The 14,020-nt window shown below is 37.9% G+C and overlaps 2 protein-coding genes and 1 non-coding gene across 3 annotated transcripts; 2 read left to right on the top strand and 1 right to left on the bottom strand.

The window, feature by feature from the left end:
- The first annotated feature begins 4,121 nt into the window (after positions 1-4,121).
- LOC117633479 lies at positions 4,122-7,163 on the top strand. The gene is made up of 5 exons (XM_034367103.1): positions 4,122-4,452; positions 4,992-5,228; positions 5,920-5,969; positions 6,043-6,095; positions 6,470-7,163. The coding sequence occupies exons 1-5, from the start codon at positions 4,412-4,414 to the stop codon at positions 6,890-6,892; spliced, it is 804 nt and encodes a 267-aa protein (XP_034222994.1). The 5' UTR covers positions 4,122-4,411; the 3' UTR covers positions 6,893-7,163.
- A 740-nt stretch (positions 7,164-7,903) lies between these two features.
- LOC117633429 (F-box/LRR-repeat protein At3g26922-like) lies at positions 7,904-12,161 on the bottom strand. The gene is made up of 4 exons (XM_034367034.1): positions 11,739-12,161; positions 9,742-10,701; positions 9,502-9,651; positions 7,904-8,251 (listed from the first exon to the last, which is right to left on the bottom strand). Exons 1-4 carry the CDS (start codon positions 11,742-11,744, stop codon positions 7,982-7,984), a joined length of 1,386 nt encoding a protein of 461 aa, XP_034222925.1. The 5' UTR covers positions 11,745-12,161; the 3' UTR covers positions 7,904-7,981.
- A 778-nt stretch (positions 12,162-12,939) lies between these two features.
- Positions 12,940-13,037, top strand: LOC117636238. Its single transcript, XR_004587038.1, has one exon. It is a non-coding gene; the product is annotated as a small nucleolar RNA Z157/R69/R10 (small nucleolar RNA).
- The last annotated feature ends 983 nt before the right edge of the window (positions 13,038-14,020 follow it).

Here is a 14,020-nt window from a genome sequence, read left to right as displayed (position 1 = left end):
GCAACCCTTGCTTGCCCTTACCCTAGACTTAGCCCTTAGAGCATTTCCACCAGTTAGCCCCTTGCCATGGCAAGGGGAGCCTTAGGGCAATTACTATTCACATAAATAGTGGCTGCCCTAGCCCCCTCCAGCAAAGTGTGTTTTCAGCAGTTTAGGCTTGCCATGACAAATACTATTCATTTTTTTATTTTTTTTCGCAACTTTGTTTACTTAAACAATTAATTTGGATAGTATTTTCGGACAAGATTTTTGGGTTCCTACGTGTCAATACTATTCATATCGGATCAGATTTTCGGTTTCAAATTTCAGATACATTTCAAAATTCAAAATTCAGATAAATTCAAAATGTCAAATTTCAGATACATTTCGAAATTCAAATTTCAGATAAATTTCAAATTTCAAATTTCATTTGAATTTCAAATTTTAGATAAGATTTTCACCCTCTAAGATTGCGTCGCGTGTCATATCTATCTGTGTACATTTTTCTATAAAACCAGAGGTTCAGCTCATACCTCCCACACCAGTTCTTCTCTACATTTCCATTTCTCATATTTTAGATTTCATTCTCCATTCTCAATGGCAGACATGCAAGAGGTTTTGGAGAGGCAAGAGCAAGAAACTAGAGAAAGAATGCGTAGACGAGCTGCAAGCAAAAGGGCGCAGAGAGAACTAGATGAGCAACTTGGCATAGCAGTTGCTTTGCTGGAGGAAGAAAACCAGGGTCGCCGTGGTTCACGAGAAGGCCGTCGCCCAAATGTGGACAGACATAGACATTCTCGGGGTAAGAATCTTATGGAAGATTATTTTATCCCACAATCTCTGTACTCTGATGTTCATTTTCGAGGGAGATATAGAATGCAACCCCATTTGTTCAATAAAGTCATGCATGATATTTGCAATTATGATGAATATTTTGTTCAAAAGAGAAATTGTGCTGGAAATTTGGGACTTCTTCCAGAGCAGAAGTTCACAGCTGTGATACGAATGTTGGCGTATGGGTCATCTGCTGATCAGGTGGATGAGATTGCTCGGATGGGGAAGTCCACTGTTTTGGAGAGCTTGGTGCGATTTTGTGATGCAGTGGAAACTCTGTACACCAGAGACTACCTCCGCAGACCTACGCCCAGGGACCTGCAACGGCTTCTCCAAAAAGCTGAGTCTCGAGGATTTCCTGGCATGATTGGTAGCATTGACTGCATGCACTGGCAGTGGAAAAATTGTCCAACTGCTTGGCAAGGGGATTACGGAAATAGAAAAGGGCAGAAAAGTATCATCCTGGAAGCAGTTGCTGGTTTTGATACATGGGTTTGGCACGCCTTCTTCGGAGTTGCCGGATCTCAAAACGATTTGAATGTCCTAGGTCAATCCCCGGTGTTCAATGATGTTTTGAGAGGTGAAGCCCCAAATATCACATATGAAATTAACAATACCATCTACCAGAACGGGTATTATCTAGCTGATGGCATCTACCCGAGGTGGACAACATTTGTGAAAACAATTCCACATCCCCGATCCCATAAGCAAAAAATTTTTGCTCGCTATCAAGAGGGGTACAGAAAAGATGTTGAGAGGTGCTTTGGTATCCTTCAAGCCCGGTGGGCTATTATCAGGGGCGCGGCACGTCTATTTGACGAGGAGGTGCTTAGGAGTATAATGATGACTTGTATCATCCTCCATAACATGATTGTGGAAGATGAATATGATTACGATGCTGATGAAGTGTATGAACCAAATCCCATGGACACGGCCCTAACACGAATTTATGAAAAACCAGTGGGGCCAAATGGAGAACCAGTGCAGCATGAACCGTTGGTTAGAGACGGTAGTTTCATGCCCCGTATGATTGATCGCTACACGGAGATGCAATCGTCGTATATTCATGAACACCGTCAAGTTGACTTGATGGAGCATTTATGGGCGGTGAAAGGCAATGAAGGTGAATGAAGTGAAGTGAAGAAGTTTTTTTTAATTTATTATGTTTATGTTGTATTTTTAGTTATGCTTTGTTTTTTTTTTATACTTTATTATTTTTAGTTGTGGGTTGTTTATTTTTTATGCTTTGGTTGTGGTTGTTTATTTTTTATGCTTTGGTTGTGGTTGTTTATTTTTTATGCTTTGGTTGTGGTTTGTTTGGTTTGTTTTTTTTTTTTTTTTTATGCTTTGGTTGTGGTTTGTTTTTTATGTATGGAATGTTTTGAATAAAAAGGATTTTTGTTGAATATTTTCTTTATTACTAAAAGAAAAGCAATACAACTAATAAAATAAAATACATGAATTAAACAAAACAAAAAATACAATGAAATCAAAGGCAAGTAAACTAAGACATGAAAGGCATAAGACATGAAAGGCAAGCAAACTATTTTAATGGTTTTCATCATTTAACCAATCCGTGTTGCTAGGTCCATCGTCACGAAAAAGTCTTCGTCTCATAACATCCCTTCGTTCTAGCTTCCAAAATTGTTTTGTTTCAGGGGACATATGGCTTGTATCCATGGCCATGGTTTCCCGATCTTTTTTTTCAATGTTTTGTTCGCGTACATACTCCCTTTCTTTTGCATATTCTACTTGAATAGCCATATCGTGCTCTTGTTGTTTCAAGTCCATTTCAATTCTCATGGCTTGGTGCTTTGAAAGTTCCTCCAAAAATTTAGATGCATTCTTGCTAGAATTACTCCCTCTCTTCGCCTTCGCCGCCTTCCTCCCAATAGGCCTTGGCTCCTTTTCAATGGGTGAGTCTTGACTCATCGGGGAATCCATAGGTGAATCCGATGTCGGCGTCTCATGAAGTGGAGTCTCGTTCAAGACTACCGTCGGACCGGTTGGAATAATTTGGAATCTCTTACAAGTCTTCACCACCTCCCAACAATGGGTATGGTTGAAACTTTTTTTCCCTTGCCCAATAGCACCAAACCACATTTGTGCTTGCATAATCTATAAAAAAAAATTAAATGGAAATGCAAGAAACTTTAAAAAATATTGGCAATGCAACATGTAAAAAAAAAACTAATGCAAATTCAATAAATTTTAAAAAAATGCAACATGTATAAAAAAAAAAAAAAAACTAGAGACATATTAACAAAATATATAAATTGCAAGAAACATTTAAATAAAAATTAATATGACATAGAAATTAATAGAAGGAAAATGACAAATAATTTACCTCACTGCTAAGGTTTTCTCCGCTTGGATGGTTGTCCATCGCTTTTGCTAAGGCATTTCTTCATTTCGCCAACTCTTTATTAAGAACTTTCCACCTCTGGATAATGCCATTTCTGTACGTATAGAACCAATTGCCTTTTCACAAAATGCTTGATGAATTTTTTTCCACATATGAGAAAATTTAATCTCATTGCCCGTTACGGGACAATGACTAACTTGGACCCAAGCCTCACACAAGCTAACATCTTCCATCATGCTCCATGCCCCTCCATTTTCATTAGAAGAACCCATAATATGATAGACAAAAATACAACTTGAAAGTGAAAAATTATTGAATAGAAAGTGAATAAATATTGAGGAGAAAGTGAATAATAGTATAAGGAGAAGAAAATATAAGAGGATTTGGTGTTAAAAGTGAAGAGTATTGGTTGGTATTTATACAAAAAAAATTCAGTATTTTTTGTGTATTTTTTTAAAAAAAATTTGATTTTTTTTCAATTTTTTATTGCAGAAAAATTGGCTGCCGTTGGATTGGAGGAAAAAAAAAGAATCGGAGAGCCCAGAGGCTGCCACGTGGAATGTAGTCGTTGGCGGCTATTGTAGCGCGTCGTTTGAAATGTTTTTTAACATTGGCGCGTGCAATGCACCCGCCAACGATAAAAAAAATTTGAACGCTAGAGGGCTTACGCCAGCCTGGCGTCAGCCATGACGTCATCGCCCTTGGGCGCTTGCTCGGGCCCAACTCGCCCTCGGCCCAGCCCTGTCTCGTGGCCCCCACCTCTTGCCCGGGCTCCCTCATGCTGCTGGAAACCCAATTTTTTCCCAAACCCCCCCAGCCCCCAGCCCCCAGCCCGACTCTACCAGACTTGCTCTTATGGGTGAAGATGCTCTAATTGGGCTGGACTTTTCTAAAAGGCGCCTAGGCTTTTTACCATTCAGAATCACCATTTTTCACCGTTCTTCCAAGGTTCTACCAAAAATGGTCTTAAGCCCTAAAACTCTAAAACATGAGACACGGAAACTATTCCCAACTCCATGGCACTCTTAATCCGACCCTTACGAAAATCCGTGGTTTTTCCTTCTTCTTCCTCCAAAATCCTAATTCAGCAAAAACCCTCTTTGCATTTTGCCCCTGAAAAACAAGTCTCCCTCTTAAACCCCAGGCTCCTACCAACACAATGCCTAAGAACTTACATCTCTGAAATGCTTCTTCAATCGGCCTTCCAAGCAAACATTCTCAGACTGTTACGCAATGAGATACAATATGAATTCGATCGCTCTCCTCCTAATCAGGTGTCCACTTAATCCTCTCCCTCCTCCTCTCTGTCTTTTGCTTGTTTTTCGTTTTTAAATTTTTATTTATTTTTAACTTATGATTTAGAAAGTTGGACATTAGTCACTAGTCTCTGTTTGGTTGCTGAGAATCTGAGGGAAAAGAAATGAATTTGGAAGTGTGTATGAAGCTTAACGTTTGTTTCGAGAATTGGGTAGTTGGAAACTTTTTTTTTTGGTCACATTTGATGGGGATTCAGCCTGGCAAGTTTAAAATCAGTTCTTTGTTTTGGGGGTGATTCGTTACTTGTGGAGTAAAATCATAAACTCCAGAAACAAAAAGAAAAAAAGAAAAAAAAAGAAAACAAATGAAGTATTACTAGAAAGCCTATATGATTTTCTTTCGAATGGGTTTACTAGATAGATACTGAAAGTGGCATTGAGCCCATCGGGTTGGTGTTCTGATAAAAGCTTATGCAATGTAATAAGAATTTTTTCATTAATTTAGACCAAGCCAGAAACAAGCTAAAACATGAGTTTGACTTAAACTTTTTGGCCAGAGACACCTTGGTCAGACTCCCGAAATGCTTCAAACCCACGATATTACAACCAAGGAGACCATTTTGCTCCAAGGCTCCGAATACGAACACCAACACAAACTATAACCAGAGCGGTGGCAATGCTGAGGAGACAAGTCTGAGTAGATACCAGGACTCGCTTAAACAACTGGACAAGCTCGACTTCATGAAAGCTGCAAAAATCCTCTTCACCAGTCCACCTTCCAAAAAGAAGTTTGGGTATTGCTTTGCTTTGCATTTTCAGCTTCTTTCATTTGTTCTCTGTGTTGGTTTTGCTTTTGTTCTTCTTAAATCTTGTGGGTTGATTTTGGTTCTCATTGGCATTGTATTAAACAAATTTGCACATGTATGTAGACACTAGACACTTTGTAGCCAGGAGAATGTTAAAATGAATTTTTTTTTGAAATTGGAAGCAGCATGGTGGGTGTTTTAAGGTTCAAATGAACGAGTGCTAAGAAAGGTTGTGTGGAAAATATTGAATTTGAAGCCAGTTACTAAAGCACCTGTTTAGGGTGGTCTGGATTTATTAGAAGTTTTTAGGATAGGAAAATGTTCAAGCAGATGGTGTATGTGTAAAACTTGATGGAATGCATTTTAGTCACCCAAATAAATCATTCCCATTTTTTGAGTCTTTAATTGTTGGAATTTCCTATTTCGAGTTAAAAGGAAACAAATTTAATGATTAGATCTTTGGTAATACATAAGTACTGGGAAAGGAACTTAATGCACCGTCATCGGTTTTGCAGCAAGCCACTTAATTTTCATCCCATCTGGGCTAGAATGACCTAATTTTTAACTGCGTGCTCCAGATTATTTGCCAGAGAAATAATTGATGTACTTTGAATATCCTATTGGTATCTTCATCTTTGTTGCTGAGACATGTTCTTGCCTTTCTCCTTTTCATGGCCAGGCTCGATTTCCATTTGGTACAACTGTTTTTTGTTTGCATGCCTTCCTTGGGTACGTATCATGTTTCATATTTGGTTTTCTCATGGTTTCACACTACTATGTAAGAACTTATTTTGTGTAACAGCTGTGTATCTGGTGGCTCAATATGCTCGCTACGAAATTAGAAGAATGGAAGCGGTAACTGAACTTTTATACTTTTGTGCTGATATCTTTAGCCTAAATAGTGCATAAATATTAATTGCTGTTTGTTGGATTGTATGCCATTTTGTGTTTCTTCCATCATAGACCATCATCTATCTTTTTCCTGTTTTCTCCCCCTTTGCTCTAAATCTATGATACTTCTTCCATTGTTTGGATACACCATTTACAATCCAAGCATACTCCTTAAGAATCTGTCTAGGTTTCTAAACAACCTTTTCAGAAACAGGCTGCAATTAATTTTTTTAACTGATTCACCCATCTGGGTGTTTATTTGCAGACACGCACACACATGCACACACTGGGTTTCCTTTTATTTATCTTTCCTCTCCTCACCAAAATCACCATCTCAGGAACTGGAGCAGAAAAAGAAGAAAGAAGAAGAAGTGAAAGCAAAAGAAAAAGAAATAGAACTAAAGGCTGCTGAAGAAAAAGAAGCCTCTAATCCGGAACTTTTGGAGGTAAGAGTGAGACTAGATAAACTTGAAGAAACTCTGAAGGAAATTGTGGTTGAATCAAAGAAGCAAATGAATAGTGGCCAAACAAAAGAGCATGAAGGAGGAAATGAGAAGAAAGATATTGTAACAGAAGCAAGTAGCCGTAGTAGTTCAGAATCTAGCAAGCCGGTTGAGAAAGATCCCCCCAGTAAACAGGATTCTGCAGAACCAGGGCCAGACCTCAGCAAAGAGTGGGTAGTAGGTCAGCACCCGGTTCCTAATGCTCGCTTGCAGGATCAGGAGGGCAAGAACCCAGCATCTGAAGATGCTAAAAGATGAATTGAAGTTTTTAAAGCTATTTTCTATAATTTTTGGTATAGCATAGGCAAGAGGAAACACATGGATTGAACAAAATGATTTTTAGTTTAGGAGTATAATATGAACTCAATTGTCTTTTCTTCTTCACCCTTTTCTGCTTGCAAAATGTATGCAAGAAATACTTGCAGAGTTTCTTTCCCCAGTCTTGATCGCTTTGAATATTTTGAGAGCAGACTTTCGTTGCAAGATGGTTGCTTTCAGACAATAGGAAACAATCTAGTGTTTCTGTTCTGATTCGTTGTGTGGCTGTTGGTTCTTGAGTAGTATCTCAAGCAGGAAATGCAACTTGCATTGGTCATTTTTGAAACAAATTGGCCTTATGATTTGTGCATATGTTGAGTCCGTACCTGCACTTGCATGCTTACGAAATGCAAGGATGCATGGACTTCAAATTTTCGGTTCTACTTAAACTGGTGGATTTTTAACCATCTCCTAACTTAGCAGTCTTATTATTGGAATCATGTTCGAAGTTTGGTACTAGAGTTGTAACTTCAGCAACAAGGCTCAACCTGAGTTTTGAAGCTATAACCATTTATCACGGTCATAACTTGCTTAGAAACTTAACTTGAAATTTTTAATGTCCTACGTTGTGCTAAGTTTAATTTAATATGCATAAATGGGTAAAATTTCTAACAAGTTTGATATTGACACGCAAACCAACACATTATTTGGTGAACAAATTTGGTGTTCGTGCAATTATTTTTGTTTGATTTTGTTACTTGCAGGCCTTCCCAAAAGGTTCACCATCAAGTGTTCCAAGGTTCACCTCCTCAGTTTTAAGAATCCAAGCTTTTTCCGTTAAAGAAACAAGCAAGTCCTCTTAGCCTTGGTAGTTTTTAGGGATGGTTTGATAACATTTATTGAAAGGGAAATAAACTTATTTTGGATTTGATCAATAAGTCCTCAACCTCTCAGTCCATTCCATATTCGTTGAACCTCATTCTTAACTTATTTCCTAAAATCAATAAAACAAACCTTAAAATGTTTGTTAATTTAACCACCAATTACCAACAAATTCTCTAGATAATTTAAGCACTGCACTCCTACTGCCTACCGGTATACAAATTCTATAGTTGAAGGAACCTTTTCTTTAAGCCTGTGCATAGCAACATCTCTTGCCATTTTTCTCCATGGGCCCTCCTCTTCTCCTTTTATCACAATTTTCTCCAGTTTCACAGCAGTCTTTGCCAAGTACTTGACAAGTTCAAAATCACTTGTGTGACCATCATACCCTACCAATTCCACTATCTTCAGGTAATTATGGGAGCATTTGGCCTTCTTATATTTTATTTTCCTTCTCATGGATTTTGTGTAGTCCATCTGCAGCAAGAAGACAACTTTGTGAGCAGGAAACCACTTTTGCATTGAGTCAATAGCTACCAAATAGTATTTACCATTAAGCTCACAAGTCTTCAGAAGTAGAAGTGAAAATATATTCCAGAATATGAAACAGTGGCAGAACAGTCTACCTATGGATTTCAAATATTTATATTTGACATCCATTTACCTCTGAATATTCATTCCTGACACAAATATCTACCTCATTGAGACTGATTTTCTGACCAAAAGGGAAGCACAGATACTTCGTTAATGGGACAAATTCAACTAAATTAACTAAACCAGATTCTACCACACTAATCCAAACGTTCATTATAAAAACACAGCCTCTCTGAAATAAAATTCATTTCAACAAACATAAAATTAAATTCATCAACTGCGAAGATATATATATATATATATATATATATATATATATAGAATAGGTTGAAGAAATAATGTTAACACAGAAGTTTAAACTAAAGAGCCTAACATTTCAAAGGGACACTCAACTTAAATAAGGACATTATATGTGTAAGCCATGAAACCCATGTATTGAATAAAAAAATCATGGCAATAGAAAGAAACAATTGGGATGTGTGCATGCTGGCGTCCAATATCAAGTGAACAATATAACAGATCTCAATTGATGAAATTTCAATTACCCTTCGTTTGGATGAAGGAAAATAACTCAGAATTTGGCTAAAAGTTGGGAATTTAAGAAGAGAAATTGACAATTCCCTTGTTTGGCAACTTAAGCGTGGAATTTATTAAATGACGCGAGGAAAAAATCGTGGAAATTAGGGCATCAAATTCCCGAGTTTAATTTCCACCAATATAGGCGTCATTTCACAATTTCCATGGTGCTATTTACAAAATTCCGTCATTTACAAAATTCGACATGCATAAATCCAAACACTGAAATCTTCAATTGCCAGAAATTGAAATGATGGAAATCTAAAAATTCCGTCATTTTACAATTTTATGCAATTTTCAATTACTTCATCCAAACAGAGGGTTAGGTTCTAGGAACATATAACCTTTTACCTCATTTATTATAGTGGTTAACATGATTTTGCAATTCTATATGAAGAAAATGCACGTTTCACAATGAAAGTAAAAGATGCATCACATAACAGGATGGTAAAAGTTCAAAACCATCCAGTGAATCTCAGAAACAAAATCACCCAACGTACACATACAACTACCAAGTTTTACTGAGAAAATAATCTACCAAGTGAGAATATGCATACCTGCAAGTACAACACAAGTCTGTGCAGGCACGGAGATGCCCTAAAGAAGGAAGTTAACTGAAGAAGGCCACAAACATTGTCTTCTTCAAATATTATTTCCAAATGCTTTAGATTTGCTAATATAGGAAATATATGATCCCTCTTATAGGGCTGAAAAAGAAACAAGGAGTAAGGGACTAATATAATCCAACAAAGAGAAGGAAAACTAATACATGATAATTACATATACTAAGTACTAACCACTATTTGATCAGTCAGTTTGAGAATCTCTAGCTGAGAAAGACAGCACGAAAGTTGAGTGAAGGCAACCTCTATGAAATTATTGCAGATACAGTCCTCAGAAATGGATACCTCAACAAGCAGCGGTACATTCCTAAGAAGCAAGCTTATCTCATTTCCAACATAACTGAGTGAAACCAGGTTTGCATCACAAATCTCAATGCTTTCAAGGCTGTTACATTGTCGAATTACTAGGTACTTCAATGCAATCGATGGACGAACAACCCTTAAATTTACCAAATTTGGGGAGTGAAACACTGATAACTGTTCAAGAACTGGGCAATTAGACAAGAAGCACTCAAGAACTTCTTCAGCCACATCAACAAAATTGAAATGAAGAACTCTGATTGACTTTAAGCCAAGGTATACACAAGGGTTTAGACTTGGAATTTCACAGCACACAGCTGTAGAAGTAGACCCTCTGTTGAGACCTAAAAGTTCATGGGGAAAATTATAGCAGGATTTCTGTCTATGATGAATGCCATTTTCTGAGAAGTCCAACTCAAGAATTTGAACTCTTTTTTTCAGTGCAAATTGAATCCATTTATTAATGGAACTTGAAAAGCTATTATCCAAATCAAAAGCAATCCTGAATTGTTCAATGTTTGGCCATGTATGCTGCTCCACCACACTATTCACCCAAGCAACATACCTACGGATTTTCTGTTCTCGTTCTTCTCGATTGAGGTCAATCAAACTGCATAAAGTTTTCTCAGCATCAAATTTGAGAGTCATAGTAGATGCCAACACATACTGACACAGATACCGCCATCGCTTAGAAAGGATACTAGTAGTTGCTGCTTCATTTAGCGGCAGGAGAGTCAGTATACTGACAAGAACTTCATCTGCCAACTCACTGATTCGGTCTGCCAGGTGGTAATCATACTTACTTTTGTTACTCTTTCTCAAGATGTAATCACCCTATGAACCGAGCAAAAAACAAAAATAAAAATAGTATGAGTGTCACAAGTGATCTTCACTTTTTCTTGATTCTCTTAAATTATGAAGTAAAGAAAATATATATATATATATATATATATATATAAATGCACAAATCAGGGTTTAATCGATCTTGGGTTGGTTTGATTGTGAAACTGAAATGAATCAGCTCAGTGTTGGGAAATGGGAATCCAAGCAGGAAATTTACATCAAATAGAGGCATAAGACATGGGGATCCCTTACCTCCTATCTATTTCTTTTTGTTGGTGAAACTTTATCTCAAATGGTACAAAAGTCCTTTCAAGCTAACAGGTCATAAAGGGTGACACTTTATAAGAATGGCCCAATGTTGGGTCATCTGCTACTTGTAGATGATTCTCTATTTTTGTGAACACGGCTGTTGAAAATAGCAAGGCAATGGCCAGGATCCTGGATCTATCTTGTAATGTACAAGCTTGTTTGGTGAACTATAATAAGTCAAGTCCATTTTTCAGCCTAGTACTCCTCCTAACTTCCAACAAATGTCTGCGTACTCAAGATCAATGTGACAGTGAATCCAGGAAAATATGTAGGGCTTCGCACTATGTGGGATAGCTCTAAGAAAGAGGCTTTTCTGCTATGTCCTAAGAAAGAGGCTTTTCTGCTATGTCAGAGATAGAATTTTAAAGAATATGAAAGGCTGATAAAGAGACCTCAACTCTAAACACACGGTTCTAGAGCTTCTTGGGCATGGACAAGCCTTGCAGGCACACCATGGAGAACCATGCATCTTCCCCACAGATTGACAAAAGGTCATGGAAGATTAGATTATATGGGGAGTGGAAGTCACCGCTAAAAATGAGGAAATTATCTTCTTTAAAAAAATTAAGTTCATATTTTTTTAAAAATAAATGTTAAAAATCATCTGTTTCCTATACGCCAGACCCATCCTCAATCTGAGGAACACTTAGTTCTATTGTGTGTTGTAAAAAAGAATGAATCTTCAACAAGTAATTCATTCAAGGGCAAGAATTGCTTACCTGCATTGCTTTCTTTTTTTTTCCTTTTCTTCTGGGTTATGACCAGAACTCATCAGCGAGCTTTATCAGCAGGGAAAAATCTCAGCCTTATGGCTCATTGAGCTCTTCAGGCGGAAGCTAAAGCTACCCTTGTTGGTATCTGGCTATAGATTGAGGCTTTGAAGAAAATTGATGCGTGAACTTGATTCAAAAGTTGTGGTTTTGCTGAACAAGAGATATCTCCCGGCCAAAGAACGAGGCTTTGAGGAAGAATGGCTGATGTTTCGAAGGTTCTGCCCAGTTTTGATCAATTTCGAGGAGCCAACAAAAACAGCGGCTCACAGGTGCCCATCCTCATTGGGATTTTGCTGAGTGATGATATCCTCGTCCAGTCCAACGTTGGCAACTGTTTGCCTGCTTTGCTCTTCAGTTTCTGGTTTTGTTTAGGGGTGGGCATAAAAACCGATAAACCGATCAAACCGACCGAACTAAACCAAACTAAACCGAAAAAGGAAGTTTTTTGACTAAACCGAAAAAATCAACTATGGATCTGAACCGAACCGAAGGTTCACGGTTAAGCTTTCGGTTCCAAATTTTTCAGAACCGGTGGACCTGAACCAAACCGGACAATATTTATATATATATATACGTTACACGTGGCATCGTTTGATTGGCCAAAAAATAGTTGCATGTGAGACATGTTGCAGCGTATCCCTCAGATTTATTTTTTTTTCTTTTCCTTCCGTATCCCTCTCTCTCGCACGAGACACCCGAGTCTCTTCTCTTCTCTTCCCTTCAGTTTTTCATTTCTTCTTCTATTTTGACCTAACGGCTGTGCTGTGCCTGTGGCTGCTCAAATCTTCAATCCAGAGCTGCACCTCTGCTGCGGCTGTGCCTGTGGCTGCTGCGATTTCACGATCTCCCGCCCAGGCCTAGGTATCATCCCTTCTCTCTCTCTCTCTCTCTCTCTCTCTCTCTCTCTCTCTCTCTCTCTCAAGTCGACCTCAGCCTAACCCACATCACCCCTCTCTGTTTCAGGCACATACAACACAAACCCGATCAAGAGCCGCCACAACCACCTCCATTGCCGAAGGTAAATTCTCTCGTCTGTGCATTGTAGGGTTTTTATTTTAATTTTTATTTTGCTTTGAAATTTATACCTATATCAGAATGATATATGCTATCGGAGCTATGGGAAGTGTTTTGTTTTCTGTTAAATCAGAAGTGTGCGGTGATGAGGCTATTTGTGGACTAGAGTTTATGATCTGGGTTCTTCTCCCAAAAGTTTGATTACAAACCCTTGGCTGTCTGAGCACTCTTAATATGTTTTCTGTTATCTTCCAATCTGTAGTTTTCCAAAGTGCTTTTTTCCAAAGTCACCCATATAATCCTTGTGAACAGGTTCTCCATTACTCTGGCTGGTGATTGATTCCAGCCTTCTCATGATGTGTGATAAACTTCCCATATTTGCATGTATTTCTTTTCATTCATAATTGCAGTAGACCAATAATAGTTTGCTGAATTATTATTCAAGGTTCACAAATTTGAAATTGAAAATGGACTCCTAGAACGTAACAGGAGAATTTTTTAGGATTATAAGGGAGTGGGAGTGGCAGAGTTATGGGATAGAGTGAAGTTTTGGGGTGCCCTTTGGGCATCAACTTCCCTTGCCTTTAAGGATGTACCCTATCCTTCAATTATGCCCAATCTGCTAGCCGTAGTATCTTAAGGGGCTGTTTTATGTTTGGTTGGCTAGTTAGGTGTTGAGTGGCCTTGTGTCTGTTTCTTCGGCTAGTGTTATCTTTTATCTACAGTCTAAATGCTTTGTTTTGATCCTTACAATTTGAATAAAAATGTTTCTATTCAAAAAAAAAAAAAATGGACTCCTAGAAGTTTATGNGCTTTCCCTTTGGCAAATTCCAGTAAATTTGAGAGATTATTTTGGGAGCTCTCGTTTAGGATCAATAGCCCTTGATTTTGCAAGCAGCAGATCCGTGTCCACATCTCCTTATCTAGCTTAAGGGTCAAAGCACCATGTGTATATTCTCATGCCTAAGAGAATCAACTTCAAGCTTTGTATTATTATTATTTTTTTTTGAATGATTTATGGTTACATAAGTTTTAAATTGTGTGGCTTTTGAGACTGTTTTGATTTGAGCATGAAAGAAATTTGGTTTGAATTTTAGGGTTTTTGTAGAGCAGTGGGTATTTTAGGGTATTTGGTTTGAAATTGGTTTGAATTTATGAAAGGAATGAAGCTTGTTTGTAACCTAACCCTAGTTTTGTTTTCATTCACAGTTGTT

The sequence above is a fragment of the Prunus dulcis genome, chromosome 7, assembly GCF_902201215.1.
Source record: "Prunus dulcis chromosome 7, ALMONDv2, whole genome shotgun sequence".
NCBI classification, from domain to species: domain Eukaryota; kingdom Viridiplantae; phylum Streptophyta; class Magnoliopsida; order Rosales; family Rosaceae; genus Prunus; species Prunus dulcis.
The sequence above is the reverse complement of the archived record's forward strand: the minus strand, read 5'-3'. Positions and strand labels throughout refer to the sequence as shown.